Source organism: Notolabrus celidotus, chromosome 17 (genome assembly GCF_009762535.1).
Source record: "Notolabrus celidotus isolate fNotCel1 chromosome 17, fNotCel1.pri, whole genome shotgun sequence".
Taxonomy (NCBI): domain Eukaryota; kingdom Metazoa; phylum Chordata; class Actinopteri; order Labriformes; family Labridae; genus Notolabrus; species Notolabrus celidotus.
In genome coordinates this window covers 17,537,928-17,559,617 of record NC_048288.1, presented here as the reverse complement: position 1 = coordinate 17,559,617, position 21,690 = coordinate 17,537,928, and the positions used below count along the sequence as shown (strand labels likewise).

Genomic DNA, 21,690 nt, shown 5'->3' with positions numbered 1-21,690 from the left:
GGGGTTGCATCATCTACTTTAAAGAGCGTGCAGTGTTTGTGTCCCTTTGAGTGTGCATACAGGGGTCACACTCCCTCCTGCATGTTATGAATATGTGCAGGTTGTCCTTGTCAAACAGCATCTTCATCCTCAACACAAAATACCTGAGTCATTCTCCTCTCTCTGCTCCCAGCTCATCATATATGTTTCTCACATGCTGTCATGTCAGGGTGAAGATATGTTCCTGTCACTGTGCTGCTGTGTCACAACATGACTCACACACCGCTGGGGCTCAGGACACACACTCAGAAACACGCGTGCACAAACACACACAGGTATCAGAAAGCCTCATGCAGCGCTCTGCTCGCTGAGGCAATCAGATCACTGTGAGGAGAGAGAGTGGGAGGGAGGCACGCAGGCAAAGAGTGTATGAGTGTGAATTTAGAGGCCACAGGGACATGTTAAAACACTCACACACACACACAGACGCATGCACACACCCAAAAAAGTACACACACACACACACCGGGGAAGACCTGCAAAGTCTCGCAGTAAAACAGAGGTGACAGACTCTGGCAGCAGCAGTCACGCAAGTCAAGTAGCCTTGCAGTTGTCACGCTATCACAGCTGTACACACACACAGACACACGCACACGCTCTTCCTCGTCTCCTTCCTGTGTTTTCTTCTCTCACACTCTCCATCTGTCCATCCTCCTCTTTTCTCTGGAGCTGGTTATGAATTTATTTAAATTTTCTTTTCATCAACACTTTACTCTAAAAGCTGCAGTGTGTGTGTGCGTGTTTCTCTCTCTCTCTCTCTGTGTGTGTGTGTGTGTGTGTGGGTGTGTGTGTGTGTGTGTGTGTGTGTGTAAAGACGAAAAAGTGGGAAGCAGTCTGTGTTTGTGTCTGGAGCTTCTCTCCTTTTAATCAATGTGTTTGGTATCAGAATCAAAGCATGTTTCCAGTCAAACAGACTGAATTATCAAAGTTCAAACTTACGAATATGCACATTTAAAAGAGAGCAAATTGTCACTCTCATCTTTGCTGCTTGAAAAAAAAAAACATGAATCTAAATTTCAACTGAAAGTGTTCAAAAAAGAAGTTCAAAAATAATATTTTGTTAGTTTGATTTGGCTCTTTTACTTCCTTGCCCATCTGTGTTTCATTCCCTCTCCCGTGTTGTGTTATTCTATCTTTTGTTCCGTTTTTACTGTTATTTGTTCTTCTCAGAATCGTGGAAAGAATGATTTGAATTAAATATTTTGCTAAAAAGAGTCTGGCTAGAGTCAGCTCTGGCTGCGTACATTAAAGGCTGTAACCACAGTTTTTTTCTGCAGATAAACCGTTTGACTCTGTTTCAGTGTGGGTCTGTCGGGTGTAATCATGCTGGCTAAAGTTAGCTTTGCAAAGACCGAACACAATAAATGCAGTTGTTTGTGTTTGTCAATTATGTATCTGCTGCACTTGAGCTTATTTGCTGCATGAGCTGCTCTGAGTCACCACTTAATTCTATCTTCCTGTGTGTGTGTTTGTGTGTGTGTGTGTGTGTGTGTGTGTGTGTGTGTGTGTGTGTGTGTGTGTGTGTGTGTGTGTGTGTGTGTGTGTGTGTGTGGTGTGTGTGTGTGTGTGTGTGTGTATGTGCGCGTGCAGTCTCTGACAGGCTTTGCGTTGGTGGTGAGCAGTGATGGCATGGTCTTTTATGCCTCCTCGACCATAGTAGACTATCTGGGGTTCCATCAGGTGAGTTGATTGTTTCAGTTATATTTTACCTGTATCATTATGTAAGCAACATGCTGTATGATGACACTGTTTAATGAACATATCAACTGACAGACCAGTTTGCAGTGTCATCTTTTGGGCTAATGCGCAGTTTCTTTAAGATGTGTATAGTTACTCACTCCCTCTTTACACCTTCACCTTTGTAAAAACAGACGTGATTTGCATAGACCACATAATGTTACGGACAAAAGTTCAGAAAGTAGAAATAACACTCAAACTTTATTTTTTTATTTTTTTATTTATTGCATATATAAAAGAACAAAACAAACATTGCATGTTCAATAACACGAGCCAAGATATAACAGATAAAATTCAATAGTAAAATGAACCACTAACATGTTATGTGCAGGAGGAGCCAAAAAACCCCTAACAGCTTGTCGAGTGGCCCTCCAAAGGAAATGATCAACACAAAGACAAAGTATCAATGTAGAAACAGAAAATCAACATACAAAACAAAAAAAAGATTAATAAGAAGGATTCATATTTAAAACAATGATGAAAAGAAAAGAAGGGAAAGTTAAAAAACAAACAAAACAAAAAAGAACAGAATATTTATAAGTTAGGAAAGTGGGGAGATTATGTGTTTGTAAATATGCATTAGAAATTGTATCATGTTGCATTACTTAACTCACCTAATAGAAATGTTATGGTTTGTTTCTTCAAACTTCAAACTTTTCTTCAAGCCATTCAGAGACATGCTGTTGTAACCGCAGCTGCAACACTTCAATAGTTGCCTCCTAATATTTGGGGTCAGATTCTGTAATCATAGGTGTATGGTGTAGTGTGGGTTCTTCTGAGGCGCTCACTGTGATCGTTTTGGTGTTTTTCCGCCTCTGCATCCTTCTGCACTGGTCTGCACCCTCCCCCTTTAAAGAACATTCAGACAGCCAATCAGCATAGTGTCTCATTATCATAGCATCCCTGCCCATCCAGATTACTGCATGGGTAATGAGGTTAGAAACTGAGAGGCTGTTGATGCTCCACAGAGTAGTGTTGTAGTCAAGACCACATTGACCGAGACCAAGACATGACAGAGACCAGAGTGCAACGAGACCAAGACAAGACCAAGACATTTAGGGATCAAGACCGAGTCAAGACCAAGACCGAGGCGGGGCAAGACCAAGACAAGACCAAGACCAAAAATATCAATGAAAAATCATCATGATGAGAGTTAACAAAATAAAATACTTCTCTTTATTCTTCTCTTATCACAGTAATGACGGGGACACAAAGTGCATCAGTTGTGGTCTTGACCGGTCTTCATTTAAAATATGGAGTTCGCCCAGTCCGAGACCGAGGAAAAATGCTTTCAATTCCGAGACGAGACCGAGACCTTAATTAAGTCCGACCTCGAGTACTACAACACTACCACAGAGGTTGAATTTGCAACTGAATTCAGAACCTTGCTTAAAAGGAAAAATAGAAGCTTATCTTGAGCTTCCTAAATCAGCTACCTGAATCTTTTTGTAGGACACACTTTGTTTCTAGATAACACTCGTGAGCACAGCATGGTCAAAATGATGACTTCCAGAAACAAGGTTTGTTTTTAAAATAAATTAACGTCCTTGAAGATTACCATCTAAAAAAAGTAATTCTCCAGAACTTACTGTCACCTACTGATCACATCTTTTTGTATTTGCTGTAAACCACAGAACTACAACTTGTTGTGGAGTTGCCTCTAGCAAAATCTAAAGTGATGCAGCACAACATTAGTGTTCTTCATCACCCAGCAAGACTTTATCTGCCAAAGCGGTTAGGCAAAGCTGAAATAAAACACATGGTTGAGTGTTTGGGAGTCGCCTCAAACACCCGTGAAGAACACAGTGTTAATATCATCAAGAAATAAAAATAAGAAGAGCTAACTAACAACTGGCTTATTTTACGAAGCCACAGTGTTTGGAGCTCTGGGAAGTGAGGTCAAGTGAAGTGCAAAAAACACATCTGTAGTCAACGCCATAGATTCTACTGGATAGTATGAAACAGAAATTTAGCAATTGTTACCTAAACACATTAAATAAGAAGCTTCATTCATAAAAACTCCACAAAACTCCACAACATTTTCAGGGTGAGCTGCGTGAGTGTAACCTGACATGCTGGATAGGCACCCCAACAGCCCATTGACAATGTTTGGGAACCTCATAAAATACAACTGTAGAGGGTGAATCAACTGTCACATTCACCATGGGCCAATTAGAGCAAACAAACATATGCATTGTAGGCATGCACTGCTGCCAGAGGTGTCAAAAGCATTCACATTCATTACTCAAGTAGAAGAATTAATATTAGGGTTTAAAAAGACTTCTGTAGAAGTTGAAGTACCAACTCACGCTTTTTACTCAAGTAAAAGTGTAAAAGTAATGTAAGTGGAAAAAAATGTCATTAAGGACAAGAGCTTAGGCTGCGCCACAGAGGCCTATAGTGCACTACCCCACCTCCCAAAAAAAACATGTGTTTAAAGGCCATAATGACTATAATGTTATATTAATATGTCAATGTATCATATTTATACTTCTCATCCAACCACAATCAAATTCACGCTATCCGGATGGCGCGTTTTATCTGGATAGGTTTTTGTTTTTTTGTGTTTTTCTGAACGATGACAAGCCGGAATGAAAACAAGCCAAAGTGAAACAGGAGTAATGAGGCTATTTTTAAAATGTAAGTAGTAGAAAAGTACAGATAATTGCGTGAGAAATTAAGGAGTAGAATTAAAAAGTCAGCTGAAAAATAATTACTCCAGTAAAGTATAGATACCCAAAATTTCTACTTAAGTAAGGTAACAAAGTATTTGTACTTCGTTGCTTGACACCTCTGACTGCTGCCAAGGAGGAAACTGCAAAATTCAAGCTGGAAAGGCAGTCATCCATATGTTCACTGTTAGCTTCAACTAAATTTAAATCCAGTTACCACTTGTATGTGACGTGAACCTCATTAACAACAACCCCCTACGTGTTCACGATACACCTCTGAAGAGAGCACATAAAACTGCCGCTAATCTCTTCATGGGCCACCATTGTTTACAGATGCTTGTAGCTACCACTACTCTCTCCTTAGCTTTGCAAAATGGATCCCCCTAAAAACAGATATAGAAACTTGCGAAACCATCTGTTTTGCAAGGTTTAAATGGGCAGAAAGCAAAAAAACAAAATTTCACCCATAAAAGTGAAATTTTCCCCCCATTTCAGGGTTACATATCTGAAAGAGGCTGTAGTCTCTGGTGTCTGTGGTTCATGAGAGCAATGGTCATCTCATGATAACCTCAGAAAGAGGTTGAAGAAACTGAAAGTTGTCTGAGGATGATAAAGTGCTCCTCCAAACCTGTTAAATTAAATTAAATGTTATCTTAAATTTCTTCAAGGCCTTTTCCCTCATTTGATAGGCCAACTTAGGAGAGACATGAAATTAGACGAGGGGAGAGTTGGCATGCACCAAAGAGCCACAGGTAGCAGTCAAACCCTCAGCTGATGCATCAAGGGCTTTTCCTTGTACAAGGGGCAACTGTTAGACTGACTGAGCTGCACCAGCCCCCCCCCCCCCCCCCCCAATAAAAGGTTAATCATATGTGATGTGGGCAGCTTCTATATATTCCTGATTTCTCAGTCAAGCTAATAAATCCTCCCTGCAGCCTCTCACACAGCCCTCCTGTCAGTTTTGAACTCAACAAGTTGTTCAGATCTCTGACATTATTCAGCGAGTTCACCCTCAGCTGATCCTTTCTGTTCTCCTCCATCCCTCTTTTTCTACTCTCTTTCATCTTACGTCTAATGAGCTGCAATAACAGTCTCCCTCTCAGCCTGTCTGATAACTGTATCTCGACGGCAGGGTGAACCCACTAAGTCACAGCTGAGAGGCCACAGGAAGGTGAAGACCTCTGTTTCACCCTGAGACACACTCTGTGGGTGTCTGTGTGTGTGCGTGTGTGGGCGCTGATAAGTCACCAACGGTTGAGCTTCCTTCCTCTCGGGCGGCTGAACCAGCCGGTCTTTAATTATGGATGATATCAACACGGGCTCGCCTGTCCTGTCGCGCTGAAATCATCCCTCTCCTTCAAAACCATGAATAAAGTGCTTTTTACTGTTCAAATCCCTTCTTTAACCTCATGTCTGCCCAAACACTCAGATACACACACACAAACACACACAAAAAATACTGCACACTGACACTTTGAGGTAAAAATTCTTCCGCTTCAGCTCTCCCACTTGGCTTACAAGCAGACGAGGGCAGTAACCCAGCGCCATGAAATCGACATGAAAACCAGAGCGGTCTGAGAGATCCTGCCAGTGTGTGTGTGTGTGTGTGTGTGTGTGTGTGTCTCTGTGTGTGTGATTGTAGATGCATATGAGCTGGGTGGCACTGGAGGCAGAATGGACAAAGGAGAATCAATGCGTATTGTGCATAAAATGAGTGGTAGCAGGAAAATCAATATGTCCAACCAAATGAAGGAAACCTGAAAGAAAACTGCGATTCACGTCCACAAACAGCCCTGCTTCTTTTAACCAAATCCAAAAATTTGAGTGTTGGTAGAGAACCCTGCCTTCATCTGTCATCTCCTCTGTCATGATGTGTGCTACAGAAGAAGCCAGGCACTAAAGTCTAAATGCCAGCTAGCCAGCTGATTACTGAGTCTTCTTCTGTTGCTGCATCTTCTTCTTCGTCTTCCCTCCATTTTGTTGCAGGTGGCAGAAACTATGAACCAATTAGATACACGGTCTGACATATGCTTATTTTAAGGACAATAGCAATATTGTTTCAATACCAAGCGGCAACCTCTGGTCTCAAACTATGAAGCCCATGCGGAAGTGCTGTAAACTGCAGTTCATTGAGAATCCGCTTGAGGCTGGCTGCAGAAACACCGGAAACCACATAGACATGAATGGGAAAAAGACGATCTTTGCAGCATTAATAAACATGTTTACAGCCTGGTTCAAAAAATGTCTTGGCCCTAAGTAGCTAATTTCTCTATCAGCACACACTGTACAGGGGGTGAATTTTTTTCTAATGCAACGGTTCAGAAGATATTAAGATTATGAGTTTTTGTCCAAATAAGGACATGACTGACTTTACTCCCGGTCAGGAACACATAGCTGTTGGCTAGGAGGCTCAAACTCCGCCCCTTTACGTCACACTTTCCCTGGTTGAGTTCCGCATTTCCAATATGGCTGCCGCCGTCGATTGGCTTCAAAACAGTGCTCATGAACAGATGGGTTACGTCACGGATACTACGTCCATATTTTATACAGTCTTTGGTCAGTACCAGTCATTGTCAAACCGATAATATTGCGACAGCCTTAGTTATAACATTTTCTATCTTCACCATTTAAGCTTAGCAGGGTGGGATGCTAACTTTGCTAATTGGAACAAAACATTCTGATAGGTGTATGGGAATGTTGCACATGGAAAAGAGAAGTTGATGGAGCCATCTTGACTTCGCCCATTGGTTTTTAGACTACCTCTACAAGGTTCAAGTTTGGCACACAGACAGTGCATAAAGATAGACGACATGTCTCCTCCTTCTCCTGATGTGTAAAAATGAATCCAAGATACCCTCAGTGACAGGGGCTGACACATTACACAAAGTCTATGCACATCTTTAAGAGTATAAACAAAAATAAAGATTCTCCTACATTTTACAGTTTCCTCTAGGGTGAAACTAAATTCCTTGCTTCAGTGATGTTTATGTATTGTTCCCAGAGCCGAACAAAGTCTTTCCGCTTGCCATCAGCAATGTAGGTTAGTTTTTCCAGAGTTATACAGCCCGGAAATTCCTTTATCCACATTCCTGATGATGGAGCATCCATACTCTGCCAACACTGTACTGCTCTCCTTACTTGAAATAGTCCAAAAGCTTGCAAATCGCAGGAAACTGCTGGTGTTCTATGCACAACATCAACTTCAGATCATTTCTCTGTACTAGTGAAAGTCGTCAGTTCTCCGAACCAAGAGCAAAAAATAGAGGTGGCTCTTGTGAAAACTAAAAATGAACCTGTTGTTGACAGTAAACTTTTCTGTCCGTACATAAAAATAAAACAGAATATGAAGTTATATTTCAAAAAAACTGTCATAAAAACAATCCTTTAATCTTTCCCACATGTTCAATTACTGAAAAGCATTTCAAATATTGGTTGTTTTTAAGTCACATTGTTTGCCCCTAAGGCCTTGACAACATGTCACGTAATTTTGAGCCCACAATTGTAGTCAGAAGGACACTTATCCTTAATGTACCACAGAGCAAAAAAGAAAAAGCTTCACTCTGCAGCACCACAAGAAAGCTCTGCAGAAGAGCAGAAAACCTCCACTGGCCTTTGATCCCATTTGTTAGCAGGGCTGTTAGCCTTTGAAGGTCAGCAAAAATATCACTTATTCTCCATTTTTCCCTCCTCTTTTCCTCTCTGCGTTTTTTACGAGAAACATAAACAATAGTCACTCGATCCGTCTGCCTGACTGCCGGTAGGGAACCAAACCACAGGCCGAAGACGGTGGGAACAGATTGTGTTTTCAGAGGCAGGCGATCAAAAACCCTCGCGTGCCACCAGTGTGGAAATTATGGAGAGAGAGCACGGGAGGAGGGAGAGAGGGAAGAGGAGAAGGTTGAACGTTTCAGAGAGGAATCTGTCATGGAATGACAGAAAGCAAAGCTATTGCTGGAAAAGAGAGAGAGGCATGACGAGAGTGGGCTGGAACCCGACTCTCTTTATACATGTGTGTGTGTGTTAGACTGAGTGTCTGTGTGGATAGGGATAGGGAGGGTTTGCTGGGCTGGACCGCTGTTCAGGAGCTGGTGTCACGCGATGTTTGACAAACACAGCTGCCCTCACTGGCCCTACAGCTGCCCCAAGACTCTCACTGTACTGGCTAAATGCTCCTGTATGTGTGCATATAGCAACTTTAGATGTATAAATTCATGTTTCTGTGACTTTGTGAGTACAGTAAGGTCATTGTGTGTGTGTGATGAAGGAAATTAGCACGCTCCCTGTGAATCCTGAGGCAGGCTGAGTGTATCTGAGCAGCAACAACAGGACTCTCCTCCAAACTGTAGCTACCAGCTGCACTAATGGCAGCAAAGTCCAAAGTCAGAGAGAGATGATGCTGTGAACATGCAACGTCAAGTTGCTTAACACGTGTAAGAAACAACACGATGATAAAGACAGTCTGAAGCATAAAGAAAATGACGTGAAAAGGCCTTGGATCTGCCTTCTTTTGGATATCTTGTGGCTGTGCACTGGTTTCAAACAAAGACTAAACAAATAGAGGCATGAAATGAGCCATCAAATAAGCCATGAAGTCGTTCACCTGTTTGTGCACTGCTGATTTGAAACTTTAAGGTCCGCGTTTTTCATCTCTCTGTGTTGGCTTTCTCGGGCAAGAGGTGAGCAGCTTTGAGGGAGGAGCTTGAGAGTGGCAAGAGGCCACGCTAACTCATCAAAGCTTGATAGTGTACACAATAGCAAATCATTTGCATCATTTTCAGAGACTAATTAGAAGGTTAACAGCAGTGTTTAAATCACAAAAGCTGCGTTGACATGCAATATGATCCAAATGGGACATGCGTGTACATACAGTATATCAAGTATTTAATCCAAATAAAAGCGTTTTGACATGCACAGAGTTGTTTCATGATCTCATATAAAATGCCAAAAATAGCACAGGAAACTGTTACCTGAATAAGAAACATGTTATTTCTTGTTACAGTGCTTTGTAATTGGATCTCATCAAATAAATCAACCTATGGGTACAAATAATGCAACCTGAGCCCCTCCGCTGTGGAATAAAATTTCTTTCAGAATGAGGTTTTCACATGAAGCATATCTATTATGATCAGACAAATCTTTTGATTATTACTGCTCTATGTTAACATTGCTAGTGAAATTATATTACTGGTAGTAGCTAACTGTAGTTGTTTATAAAATAGACATTTGTTTAAGGAGTAATGATTTATGGAAACTAGCTGTTTTTTTTACCTTACTGTGAACATTCTTATTTCTGCTGTAAAGTTGGACATTTTAACATTCGGCTTTATGGTGACTGACTCACTTCAGGAGCTAGTCTCAAGTGGACACTTGAAAAACTGCAGTTTTGGCACTTTAGTGTTGGCTTCATTTTCCAGACTCAGAGATTGCCACAGTCTGGTTAAAAATAAGAATTACCTCTCAGTTGAGTTATTTCCTCAGTAAACAGTTTTCTAATGAGTTTATGGTCTCAATCTCTAATTTCAAGTCTTCTTCAATACAGCATGATTTCCATTTTCTAAATTATGGTCCTGTTTGGACTCAAATAGATCAAAAAGGGAACCCTTATGTCTGAAATCACCACATCGACCTCTGGACCAGGATTGAAGTGCAGCAATGCACAACCACCCTGTCATCCAAATATGGTCAGGTATAACTGAAAAAAACAAGATTATATGGATGAAAATGACAAACTTTGGGGTTCAAGACAGCAGTCCAGAAACCAAAGGGTGACGTCACAGTGGCTAATACCGCTTATTATAGTCTTTGCATACAATTTATTAGCTTTGGAAATCTTCAGGAACTCCTGATTGAGTCTAAAATTGCATGATTTCATGCAAACACAGTCAGGATGAAAACACAAAGCACAGCTAATATTCCTCCCTCATTGCTGTTTTTTAGTCTCTGTTGTCAGTTCTAGGATTTCTCCTTTCACCAGGGACTTCCGTCTTGCAGGTTCCTCTGTATCATATCTGCAGTCCATGGAACTAAAATAAAATGAATGATGTTGCATTGGCCACGTCAGCTTCTCATGTTCTACGTGTAATGCTCTAAAACTTGAAATAGGGCCAACTGATCTCCTCTACAAATTCCTTTAAATGTTCCCCTGCAGACTGACGTGATGCACCAGAACGTGTTCGACTACATCCACATAGACGACCGTCAGGAGTTCAGACGTCAGCTGCACTGGTCCATGTGTCCTCCACAGCACCAGGGGGCGTCAGCACACCAGGACGGCCAGATACCAGCAGGGACAGGTGGGGAAAATTGTGCAGGGATGATCAAGTTCTGCCAGCAATTCTCAATAATGATAGGATGCATACAAAACTTTGCACAAGTAGAAAAATCTGAGTATTTTTAGCAAGTTGTCAGTTGTCAGTTTACAGCATGTCTATCATCAGCACACTGTCTGTAAATACAGCAATTGGGTGAATTATTATTTAATTTGTCAACTAATTACCAACTCAGCCTTGTTAAAGTGGGAAATATGTTTTACTTTGTAACCTTGCCTCGTATCTAATCTTTTCTCTTCCCCCATACATTCTTTTCTCGTACATCTCAGGTGAGGACTTCGTAGTAAGCAGCCTCTTCCACTCTCCGGAGGCCGGGGGAGTTTCTCCTGAGCTCTCTTGCTTCCTCAACAGATGCTTCATTGCCAGAGTGCGGTGCCTCTTGGACAGCACCTCCGGCTTCCTGGTGAGTGGTCTGAGCTGAATGCGCCAACTGAACTCAACAGTAACTTCAGCTCTCATACACAAGAAACAGAAAAGAGCAGAACATGCATTAGAATAAATCTCAGAGTAATCATGCCTGCTCTCTGGGAGAAGGCCAAGGCCTGTAAAAAGTATTATGACCCCGCTGGTGCAGAGAAAGTTGTGTACAGTTATTTATAGTTGCATTGGAAGTCATTATGAGGGAGCCTGGACACAGCAGCTGGTTCATCCCTCATGGCTGTGACTGCAGTGGTTTGGAGAGGAGCAGTGGAAAAACTGGAGGCCCTGGTGATTGAGAAAAAAGAATATGTTATGGTTACACTTGGTTTTTTCATCAGGGTCATCTGAGTTTTCAACTATTCACCTTGGCTGCACAACAGAAGCTTTGGTTGACACTTCTCTGACATCATGATAGAGGCACATGGCCAAGATTCTTCATGCTTCATTGAAAACAATGTAGTAAAGACAGAAAAATCAGAATCTGCGCATTTAAATCTAACTTTATCTTAGTGTAGGAGCGTCCTGGACTTAAAATGAATACGTCTCAGGTGCTCTTTTGGTTTGGTTACATAAAGATATCAAATAACAGCCTTCACACTGAGACAATAAGACTGTACTGACTCACAGCAGGGCTTTAAGCTAATGCTAAAACCAGATTAGAGCAGCTGTAACTGACTAGGTTAACCATCTCAGCTCAGCTTGTTATTAACACTTCAACGAAAGCTACTCTTATATTGATTGGTCACCCTTGCTACTAGACACCATAATTAATAGTCAATTAAACAAATTATTTATACTTTTATTATTGTGGTCGGCCTGATGCTAGTAATATGTTGTGTCTAAGCTTTAGTGCAGCCACCCTCCACTAACAGGGGCTGTAGCTCCGGTTAATGGCTACTGCCGTAGTGCTAGAATCAGAATCAGAACCAGAATCAGAAATACTTTACTCATACCGGGCGGGGAAATATGAGCATTACAGAGCTCTTATAAAGAGTATTTAAGAAAGTTAGATATTAATAGAAGAAGGAATAAGATAAGATAAAGATACAAATAAAATAAAGATCAAATAAATTAGAATAAAATAATAGTAAAGAAGTGCAGAATAGTTAGAGTTAGCTATGGACAGAAGCACTGGGAATGAAGGAGATATATATAAGTATACAAGGATGTTAAAGTGGCAGGGATATTGCACGGTGTATTGTATGGTTATTGCACAGAGTACATGATATTGTTAAGTGATCAGAGGGAGGAGTTGTACAGGCAGGAATGACTCCCTGTGGCATTCTGTGGTGCATTTAGGGGGAATGCTCTACTACCAGGATGTAAACAAGCCCAGCTGACTGATGGCATCTCGTAATGAGGTGTGGTTTGTCAGTATTTTTATCTGGAAAATGGAGATTAAAGTGGCATATAACCACTTAACCAGCACATGATGTGGACATTAACACTTAGATATCTTCAAACCTGTAATTTCTTCCTCTCCTCCCTCTCAGACGATGCAGTTCCAGGGTCGGCTGAAATTCCTCCAGGGTCAGAAAAAGAAGTCGGCCTCCGGGGCTCTTGTTCCTCCTCAGCTGGCTCTCTTCTGCATAGGTGTCCCCCTCTTGCTGCCCTCCATCACTGAGATGAAGATGAAGAACATGTTAATGAGGGGGAAGACCAAAGGAGGAGCGGGAGGGATGATGTCTGCACTGGAGCGCGGGTAAGAAGAAATAAAACTTCATAAGTAAGGAACTTCAACTGAAGTTAGATGGATGATGAATAACCACATCAGACTTTTGAATCCACTGATTGCTTTAATAGAGGTGCTTCTCTGTAATTAAAGGTCAAGCTTTTTCACACACACTTTATGTCCAAACACCATCAGACTGGTTTGAGGTTTGATGCATGTTGGCACCCTGTTATGTTGTTGTTTTTTGCCCTCAAAGATCACACAGAAATGGGGGAGCTTGAAGTAAAGGTCAAAACACATCTACATCATCAGTAAAGTTTTGTGAAAGCCTGCAGTTATGATGTACATAGTTATGGTACCTGCAAAATGTTTGAGTACATCATTTTAACTTTGGGTATTATGCATTTTATATGTGGAAACACACTCTGTGACTGCTTTGAGCACAGGAAAACACGATAAAAACTGTGTTGGATGGCCAAAAAAGTGCCTTTGCATCTGTTCCAGTGTTGCAGTTATTCATTTTCAGCTTTGTTTTCTAAAGAAACTGAGCTATTCCCCAGCAACAGATCCATAAAACAAACAAGCGTTTACCCTGAGACTTGTGTTAGCAACACAAACATCAGGCCTGTCCTCACATAGGGGACTCTGACACAGAACCAAACGAGTGCTGGACGTCTCACCTGTGGTCTATTAGGAGCAAATATATGTCTGGGCCTGGAAAAGGTCCTTCTGTGCTTCATGCATCAGTGACAGGCTGACAGCGGGTTCAGGAGCTGAGCTGCAGTCAGGGAGCAGAGACCAACCACCCCCTCTGCTGTTCACTCTGCATCATGCAAGACAGCATGGATCGTGTTTTTTTCTGTAGAAAAATACAGATCATAGAGTGCAGGTCTGTCAGGTTTCACCTTCAGTAAAATCACGGCCATGTACAGTAAAGATGGCACATGATTTAACAGAAAGGATTGCAGCATATGCCATAATTATAGGACCCAAGTTGTTCATGGGATGCAACAAGAGATAGCTGAAACTTGAAGCCTGTATGTATTTTTGTATGTTCTGCTGCAGAAAAGACACAAAGTACCTCCTGTGTGAAAACAGGATCTACCAAGAGATGTTGTTGTGCAGTTTTTTACACCTGGCTTAAATTACTTTATATCCTGAACTGACCTAACTGAAGATACATAGACCCATAGATCAGAACATTTTAACTCTCCACTGGTTGCACACAAGCTTCAGTTGTACTCAAAGTTTCCTATTCCCCTCGAAAAGAAGAAAACTGTCACTAATGAGAACAAAGCCAAGATGTTACTGGAATAAACTCAGGATTTTAGCCTGTGTGTTATTTTAAAGGGAATATTAGAGGAGCAGCCAGTTATATGCACCAAAAGGAGGAACATGGAGTATATTGTGAAGTTAAACTTCAGTATACATTTCACAAATAATTATTTGTATGAATCAGTTCCTTGCACAATCTTTTCAGAGTCCTGATATTTATCACACTGCAGTGCTGATGTATGACTTAGTTCCTCTGAATCGACATTTTTTTCTCTTAAGATTTTATTCTCATGATAATTACCACTGTTCTCGTAACACTACGACTGAACTCTCTTCAAAATGTAACTTTTTTCTCATAAAATGAAAAAATTATTTGTGTGTATTTTCAATTTTGTTCTCAAAATACAACTTGATCTTGTAAAAGCACAACTTTGTTACGTTATGACATCATTATCCTAAATGCATAATGTATGTAAAACTTTATTCTTGTGAATTTCAACTTTAGTCTTTCATTATCAAGAATTCATCCTCCTACATTTACTCATTTGTCCTCTGAAGACCTAATTCTAATATCATTTTCATGTAAATGTATGTCTTTATTCTCATGCCTAGTTGCATATCAAAACCTTTTCTTGTAAATTTACAACTTGTTTCCTGTGTTATGACTTTGTTATTGTAAGTTTACAACTTTTCTCTTGTAAATTCGGACTGTAGTCTTGAAATAATATAAGTGAGTCTCCTAAATTTACAACCTACAACTTTAAGAATAGTCAAAACATAAAGTTACAACTTTATTCTTGTAAACTGAAAACATGTACTCGTGAAATTATAACCTTATACTGGAAATCACAGTTTTTCTTTCTATAGGCGGCCCTAATCCTCTGTCATATCATCATTATTCTCCATAAATAAAATCTTTGCCTGGCACAGATCTCTTGGAGTGACCACACAATGCCTCCAGTATATATAAAAAATGTGAAATGTATTATTCTACCTGAAGCAACTCTAACCACATCATCACAACTTGATCCATAGTTTAATGATTTAAAGTCAGATACATGTAGAAGCAAAAGACAGTCAAAAAGTGCAAAATAAAGATCTGTTATTGCAACCATATCCAATAATATAAACGCCAAAGCTTGAGAACCTCAATAAAAGTAGGAGTCACGTTGAAAAATACGGTTTTGCCGTGTTTAGACATCATTTTTATTGAAAAAAATCTTCAAACATCATAAAAAAATGTTCTTTATTGGCTTACTTCAAGAAACTAAGCAGTAAAGTACAATTTAAAAAGCATTAGCCATAAAACCCAATCACTAAAAAAATGAATCAGACCACATGAAAACAAAACAGAATGAAATAAAATTAAAATGAAATGTTTTAAGGAGATAAAAAAGAACACATTCATACCATGGTGCTACATTGTGCGTTACAACAGAGGGAATAACATTCAGTAAAGAAAACAATCATTTGAAGCGTCTGGAGAACAGATGGTAAATTAATCCACCAAAATCAGGAGATCAGAAAAAACAATTTAAAGAGATTACCACATTATTTTAAAAAGAAGAAGGGTTAAACACATTAGATGTTAGTGACTGCAGAGTTTTAAGAGGAAATGAGAATGTACGGCATTGTTCTGCCTTTAAACGCAGAGCTCTGGCCGTCATTGATCTCTGGGTCCAGGCTTTGGAAAAGATGAGTCACTTTTGGAACAATGCTCTCTTGAACTTAAATGAACCAAACATACGTAGATGCTTGAGCTCTGAGTCATCAATCAGCAGGAAAACATTCAGTCTGTGGACATTCCCGTCCTCAAAGAGACCACCTCCTCTTACATGTCCCAGAGGACGACACAAACTTTGTATAATCTGCACTGACTGATCTGTTTCCTAATGATCTCACTCTCATCTTTCTTCTCCCCCTCACAACAGAGAGCGAGGGGAGCATCTCCGCAGACACTCCTTCAGCGGAGGGATGGGAGACATCACAGACCCCCTCCTCCTCTCCTGTCCTACCCCTGGTGTCAATCAGCGAGGTCACCACACACCCTGGACCCCACTCTCCAAAGACAACCTCAAGTATCGCTCTGACGGCTACTACAACCAGGAGGAGCCACTCAACTACTGCAAGTCCTCAATGGGTCCACATAAAGTTGTGAGTCCAGGTCTGGGCGGTGGCTGGCCTCTGCGTCCAAACTCAGGTCCAATCAGAGGAGGTCAGGGCGTCGGCTACAACCCTCAAAACCGCCTGAATAAAGTTGGCCCTTATGGTAAGCCATACCGCCTATCTCCAGGCTGTCACAGCGGCCGAGGAGGCGAGGTGTTCGTCTCTAAGCTCTACGGAAACGTCCAGCTCCCCTCAGACCCTGATGCGTACTGCGTGGACCTGGTGAAGAGTGAGAATGGATATGGGGAATGCTACGAAGGCCATCTAATGCCGCCCATCAAGGTGGAGCACGACTCCGACTCTGAGAACGGCTGTGATGCATACGGGCAACCCTGGGCTGGTCGTGACCCAGACTCTATCGACCGCCGCTATGCCAATGGGATCTACGACCACACCTCAGGCCTCCATCTCAAATCTGAGGCAGAATACTACGACACTCAGTACTCGCCCTGCCAGCGAGGGAAGGCAGGAATCAGCCCATCGTACAACAACGGCAACTATCAGAACTATGCCGTCAACAATGGTGGCAACACAAGCGGCCGTCTGTTGAAATGTGACAAAGACTTGGGCAACAACAACGACAACAACAACCAGTTCAGTCCTCAGAGACTCTCTCACTCAGACTCTCTATGCAGCAACCAACCCGTCAACCTCATGGACTCACACCTTTATCAGCAGGACCCCCACAAGGCCTACATGCACCCAGACTACAACAAGCATGGCACTTATGAGTTCAAAGGTCATGGGCTGATCCACTCAATCAAGCGGGAGCCCATGGACTCCCCGCCGTGGTCCGAGAACACTCACGACATCGGCCAGGCCATGATGGTCGGTCAGAGGAACGTTATGCCGTGTGTGATGAGCACAGGACACCACAAGTCCAGCCCCTACATTTACATGCCGTAAGAGAGATCAGCTGATGATTTTAAACATCTCAAACACACACACACACACATCGCAAACAGTCAGTGTGCATTACTTTCAGTGCACCACAGGCACCAGCATCACAAACAGACAAACTTTACTCACAAGGATTCCTAGGATGTCAACATTCAGATCACTTCCTCTGCTGATGAAGAGGTAACAAACAGGCTCAGGTTTAGCGTCAGTGTCGTGACAATCACAAATAAAACTTTGAATCCAGTTTATGGAGAGATGATTTTGTTTTTAAAGAGTACTTTTTTTTTGTAGTTGGTTCCAAGCACTTTTGGATTTTAGTGACAATGAGACGAATTATGTGTAGAGACACAGTTTCATTTTGTTGTTTGTGATGTGCTCACCTGGCTTTCTGGGAAGAATTTGCTGTATAAAAAAAAAAAAGACTATTTTTGAAAATGTTCACAGGAGACGCTCACACCTACTGCTGGATTTATTGAGAGAAATGTCTGATCATGGGAGCGAGTTAGTGATAAAAGTTAGGAGGGTCATCTGAAGGATAATCTGCCTTTATTGTGGTTCTCCATGTTTTAATGCTTTAACTGTAAAAAATATCCCTTTTTCATCACTGCTCTGAGATTTCTAAGTGGGCTCCTGGTTTTTATGCATTTAAAATAGCATCAAATTAGTTTGCAGAAGCTTGAAACAATCAAATTTAGTAAAAATGGTTTGGTCTAAGTGGCATCATTTTGTTACCAGGGTCAGTTTTGGAAACATGCATGATCCCCATATTCAAGTACTTTAATGTCTGAAGCTGCAGAAAATCTGTCTTTCATTTTCCAAGAGAAAACATGACAATCCTCTGTTTTTATCAGAGCAACACTGTGTCCACTTCAGAGTCATTCTGATGGTTCATTATCAGACTGACTTTAACGTATGTTGAGCTATAAATGACTTGAGGCATTGGAATTGCTGCAGTGACCTGCTGCAGCTTACGGCCATGATAATGACTCTGTTGGTTGCATAATCCTTTAGAGTGAAATACGCCTGTTCAAAAAATGTCTCTTTTAATACTTGCTTTTGTTTGACAAGAGTTTTTGATTTCACCAAGAAGAATAAATTAGTTGCTGGTCCACTGCTGCCTCAGTTGTTTACTCTACTTTACTTTAGATGTTGTTTTAAGAGTATAACATTTAAAGCAACAAATTTCACAAATAATACATAAGCATCCAAAGCAGCAGTAGACCAACAGCTCATGTGTTCTGCAAGATGGATTACAGTTTTTGTCAATGGTGTTTTGAGGCTTCAAAAATAAAAAAGAGTGATGTTTCTGATAAAAAACAAATTAAGTTCTTTAGTTAAAGCTGGGGTTGGTAGTCAGATTTAGATACACTTTTTGTTATACTGGTTAAAATGATCTTTATGTCCCGATGGCAATCAATAAATAATGCGTTCTGAAAAAAGAGTGAAAAAAAGCCGCTATCTACAGCCGGAGTAAACCTGGGAAAACACCAACCAATCCCTGCATCAGGAGCCAAATTGTGAAACCAATCAAATCCTGTCCTGCCATTCTGCCCGCCTCCTGCGCGTACATTTCATGTTTGTTCGTGTTTTTAACTTTCACTATGATAATGTTTTGGTGTTTTCTTACCGCTGAGTGAGACATGAGTTGATGTAGTGCAAAACACAAACGATGTGCTGAGGACCGGTTTTGAATCAGTCACCATCATATGGTTGCGAATCAGCGCCACTCATGCATGTGAGCGGGGGCGTCGTTTTGGAGGAGCTCTGAGGGGAGGGGTTAGACAGAGTCCCAAGAAAATGCTACATTCAAATTCATGCTAGTTTTTCGTGACTACCAACCCTAGCTTTAAGCTGCAATTCCAAAACTTTTTGTACCCGAGAGTCATTAAGACGCCAAAATATGACATGACGAAGTTGATGCAAAATATTCACTTAGCAATAAAAATAGTATCTCTGATTCCACGGTTGGTAAATACTTCCATGGCAACAGATTCTTATCAGCCTCCTTGCTGGATGATTTCACAATAAACCAACATTCTTTTCAGACAAGGTGAATGGGACATCTGCAGGAATATTTACGTTGGCATTTCTATCCTGATTCAATTCTCCTTCCTTGAGCGCTGCAGTCAACACACCTTTAAACATAAATTAGGCGAATGTCACAACATTGAACATTGTTGGATTGCGGGACAGGATGTTGCTCCACTTTCACACTATCAGAGATTGGGGCTCAGCAGCTCCTCAGGCTGCTCTCACATATCTGCGCACTAACTGTCAGTATTTCCCCACTCTCATGACCAGCCTGAGATGTTTTTATCACAGTGTCAACAGGCAGAGGGGAAATATGCAAGACTCCCTTCACGTGTATTGATTTGACAGGATGTGTGATCAGTTTGCCCCTGACTCACTTTTTCCTTTTTTACAATTAGTCACTCCTGTAATGGGGTTTTGACCAATCAGAATTAAGTATCTAACACAGCTGGGTGATAAATTATTTTATTAAATTAAAACAGCAGGTTGACTGCAGGCCTGTCAACCAAGCATGTGTCCTTTGTGAGCAAGGCAATGAATCCTCACAAGTTCCTTCCTCCCTTAGCTCCAGATGTTAAAGGTGACACGAAAGGTTAAATTCAGGGTAAGCATACAAAGTTTGGCAATGATGGAAGCAAAAACTGTTTTAAAACAGTAAAATCTTGAAACAGATCACACATATATCAGTGAAGGTTAGAAGTATTTGTTTGAAGGAAAAGGAGAGAGAAGCCTCTTGTAAAATTTTGATATTGATTAATCTTTCTGTAAACAATCATTTCATCATTTTGGGTTATGAAACTCCTGTTGAACAAAAAATACGACTGATTTATGTCATTTTCTGTCAGATGATGTTGTACAGTGTGGATTAATGTTTTTGGCAAGATCAGCATTTCAACTGGATGCAGCCACTGCAGATTCAACACATTTCCTTTGAGATGAAAATACACTTTACATGTTGTGTGTTCAGTCCGAAAACATCAGACTTTGTCTTCACAGTCAGTATTTTTGCACAAATTAATGAAAGCACCAAATTGATTCGATGTCAGCGTCTCAGTTCTGTGGAGCTACAGTCGTATTTTCTGACTTGCACTACTGGGAGTAGTTCAGCCAAGATGGACGAGTTTTTTCAATCAACACGCACAAGTGTACATGGTGTCACTGTTTGAATTTGTCTTTTTCTCTTTGTGTGTGTTCATTTCAATAAATGTTTAATGATTCGTATTTATTGTGAGAGACAAAAGTGCGTAATTTAAAAACTACAGTTTTGAAGGCTTTTCTGTTTCACTAAGGTAAATAAATATGGCTTTTTTTTCTTGCTATGGTTTTGTTAATTGTCATACTTGTCTCATGGAGGAGGTAGCTGCAAGGTAGCGAACACAGTGTACATATGCAGTGTCTTCCAATGTTTCTACGTGTTTTTGCAAATGGGACTTATCTATTAAAAGACTTTTCTTTGTATGGAAAAACGTGTGCAGTGTTTTTATTTATTTATTAGTTTATTTGACAGGGGTCATGAAAAAAAAAACTGTCAAGCCAGAGTTAGCTATAAGCTAATTTTCATCTGTGGTCCCTGGGCAGGAAGACGTAAACGAATGTACAATACAAATTATAAAAACATACTAGCGTTTAAAACAATACATAGGTTACTCAACACAGTCCATCACTAATAAAAAAAACACATTTAAAATGACATTACATTGTCTCTAGTTTGATGCATTCAGATGATCACATGATTGTTTTTCCTTGAGCCATAATTTCAGTTTAGTTTTAAAAACACTGAGGCCTGTACAGTCTCTAATGTGAGTCGGGATTGAGTTCCATTTGCTCTGACTGAAAATGCAGACTGTCCAAATGCGGTCTTCCTCAGTTTAGTTGAGCAGTCTCCTCTTGCTGATGCCCTTTGGGCCTCATGTACAAAGACTTGCATGGATTTCCTACTGAAACATGGCGTACGCTCAAATCCAGAAAACGTTGTACGCACAAAAATATCCAGATGTATGAATCTGTGCGCAAGGATCAACAGCTGTAGAAACATGCGTACGCCAGCCATGAAATTAGCGTGAGGCACAGCACATTTCCATGGTCATTTCACTCTTGATACATCTGAACTTTGCAGTGAAAAAGAACGTACGCTACATTTTTATGCGTACGCACCCTTTGTACATGAGGCCCCTGGTCTCCCTAAGATTGTTCCTGCAGAGTAACACACATTGTTTAAGTGGTGGTGGGGCCTGATCATGAATTAGTTTATACATCAGACACATATCTGCATAACAAAGAAAACTGTCAAAGGTCATTAAGTTATATTTCGTAATGCTTTTACAGTGGTGGTATTTCCTTGTTTTTTTATCCAGAGTTTTCAGTGTGTTTTCTTGAGCTGTGATGCACATTGTTAAACAAGGGAGCGATGTAATGACAGTGTGGTGGGCTAAAAGTCACACCTAAGGCA

The 21,690-nt window shown here is 40.8% G+C and overlaps 1 protein-coding gene across 1 annotated transcript in view; it reads left to right on the top strand.

The window, feature by feature from the left end:
* LOC117828620 overlaps positions 1 to 17,453 on the top strand; it is a 92,147-nt gene extending 74,694 nt beyond the window's left edge. Inside the window, exons 5-9 of the mRNA XM_034705801.1 lie at positions 1,630 to 1,719; positions 10,597 to 10,741; positions 11,047 to 11,180; positions 12,691 to 12,899; positions 16,076 to 17,453. Of these exons, the coding sequence (XP_034561692.1) occupies positions 1,630 to 1,719; positions 10,597 to 10,741; positions 11,047 to 11,180; positions 12,691 to 12,899; positions 16,076 to 17,216 (1,719 nt within the window). The 3' untranslated portion in view covers positions 17,217 to 17,453. The remainder of the gene's footprint in view (positions 1 to 1,629; positions 1,720 to 10,596; positions 10,742 to 11,046; positions 11,181 to 12,690; positions 12,900 to 16,075) is intronic.
* Positions 17,454 to 21,690: the final 4,237 nt, after the last annotated feature.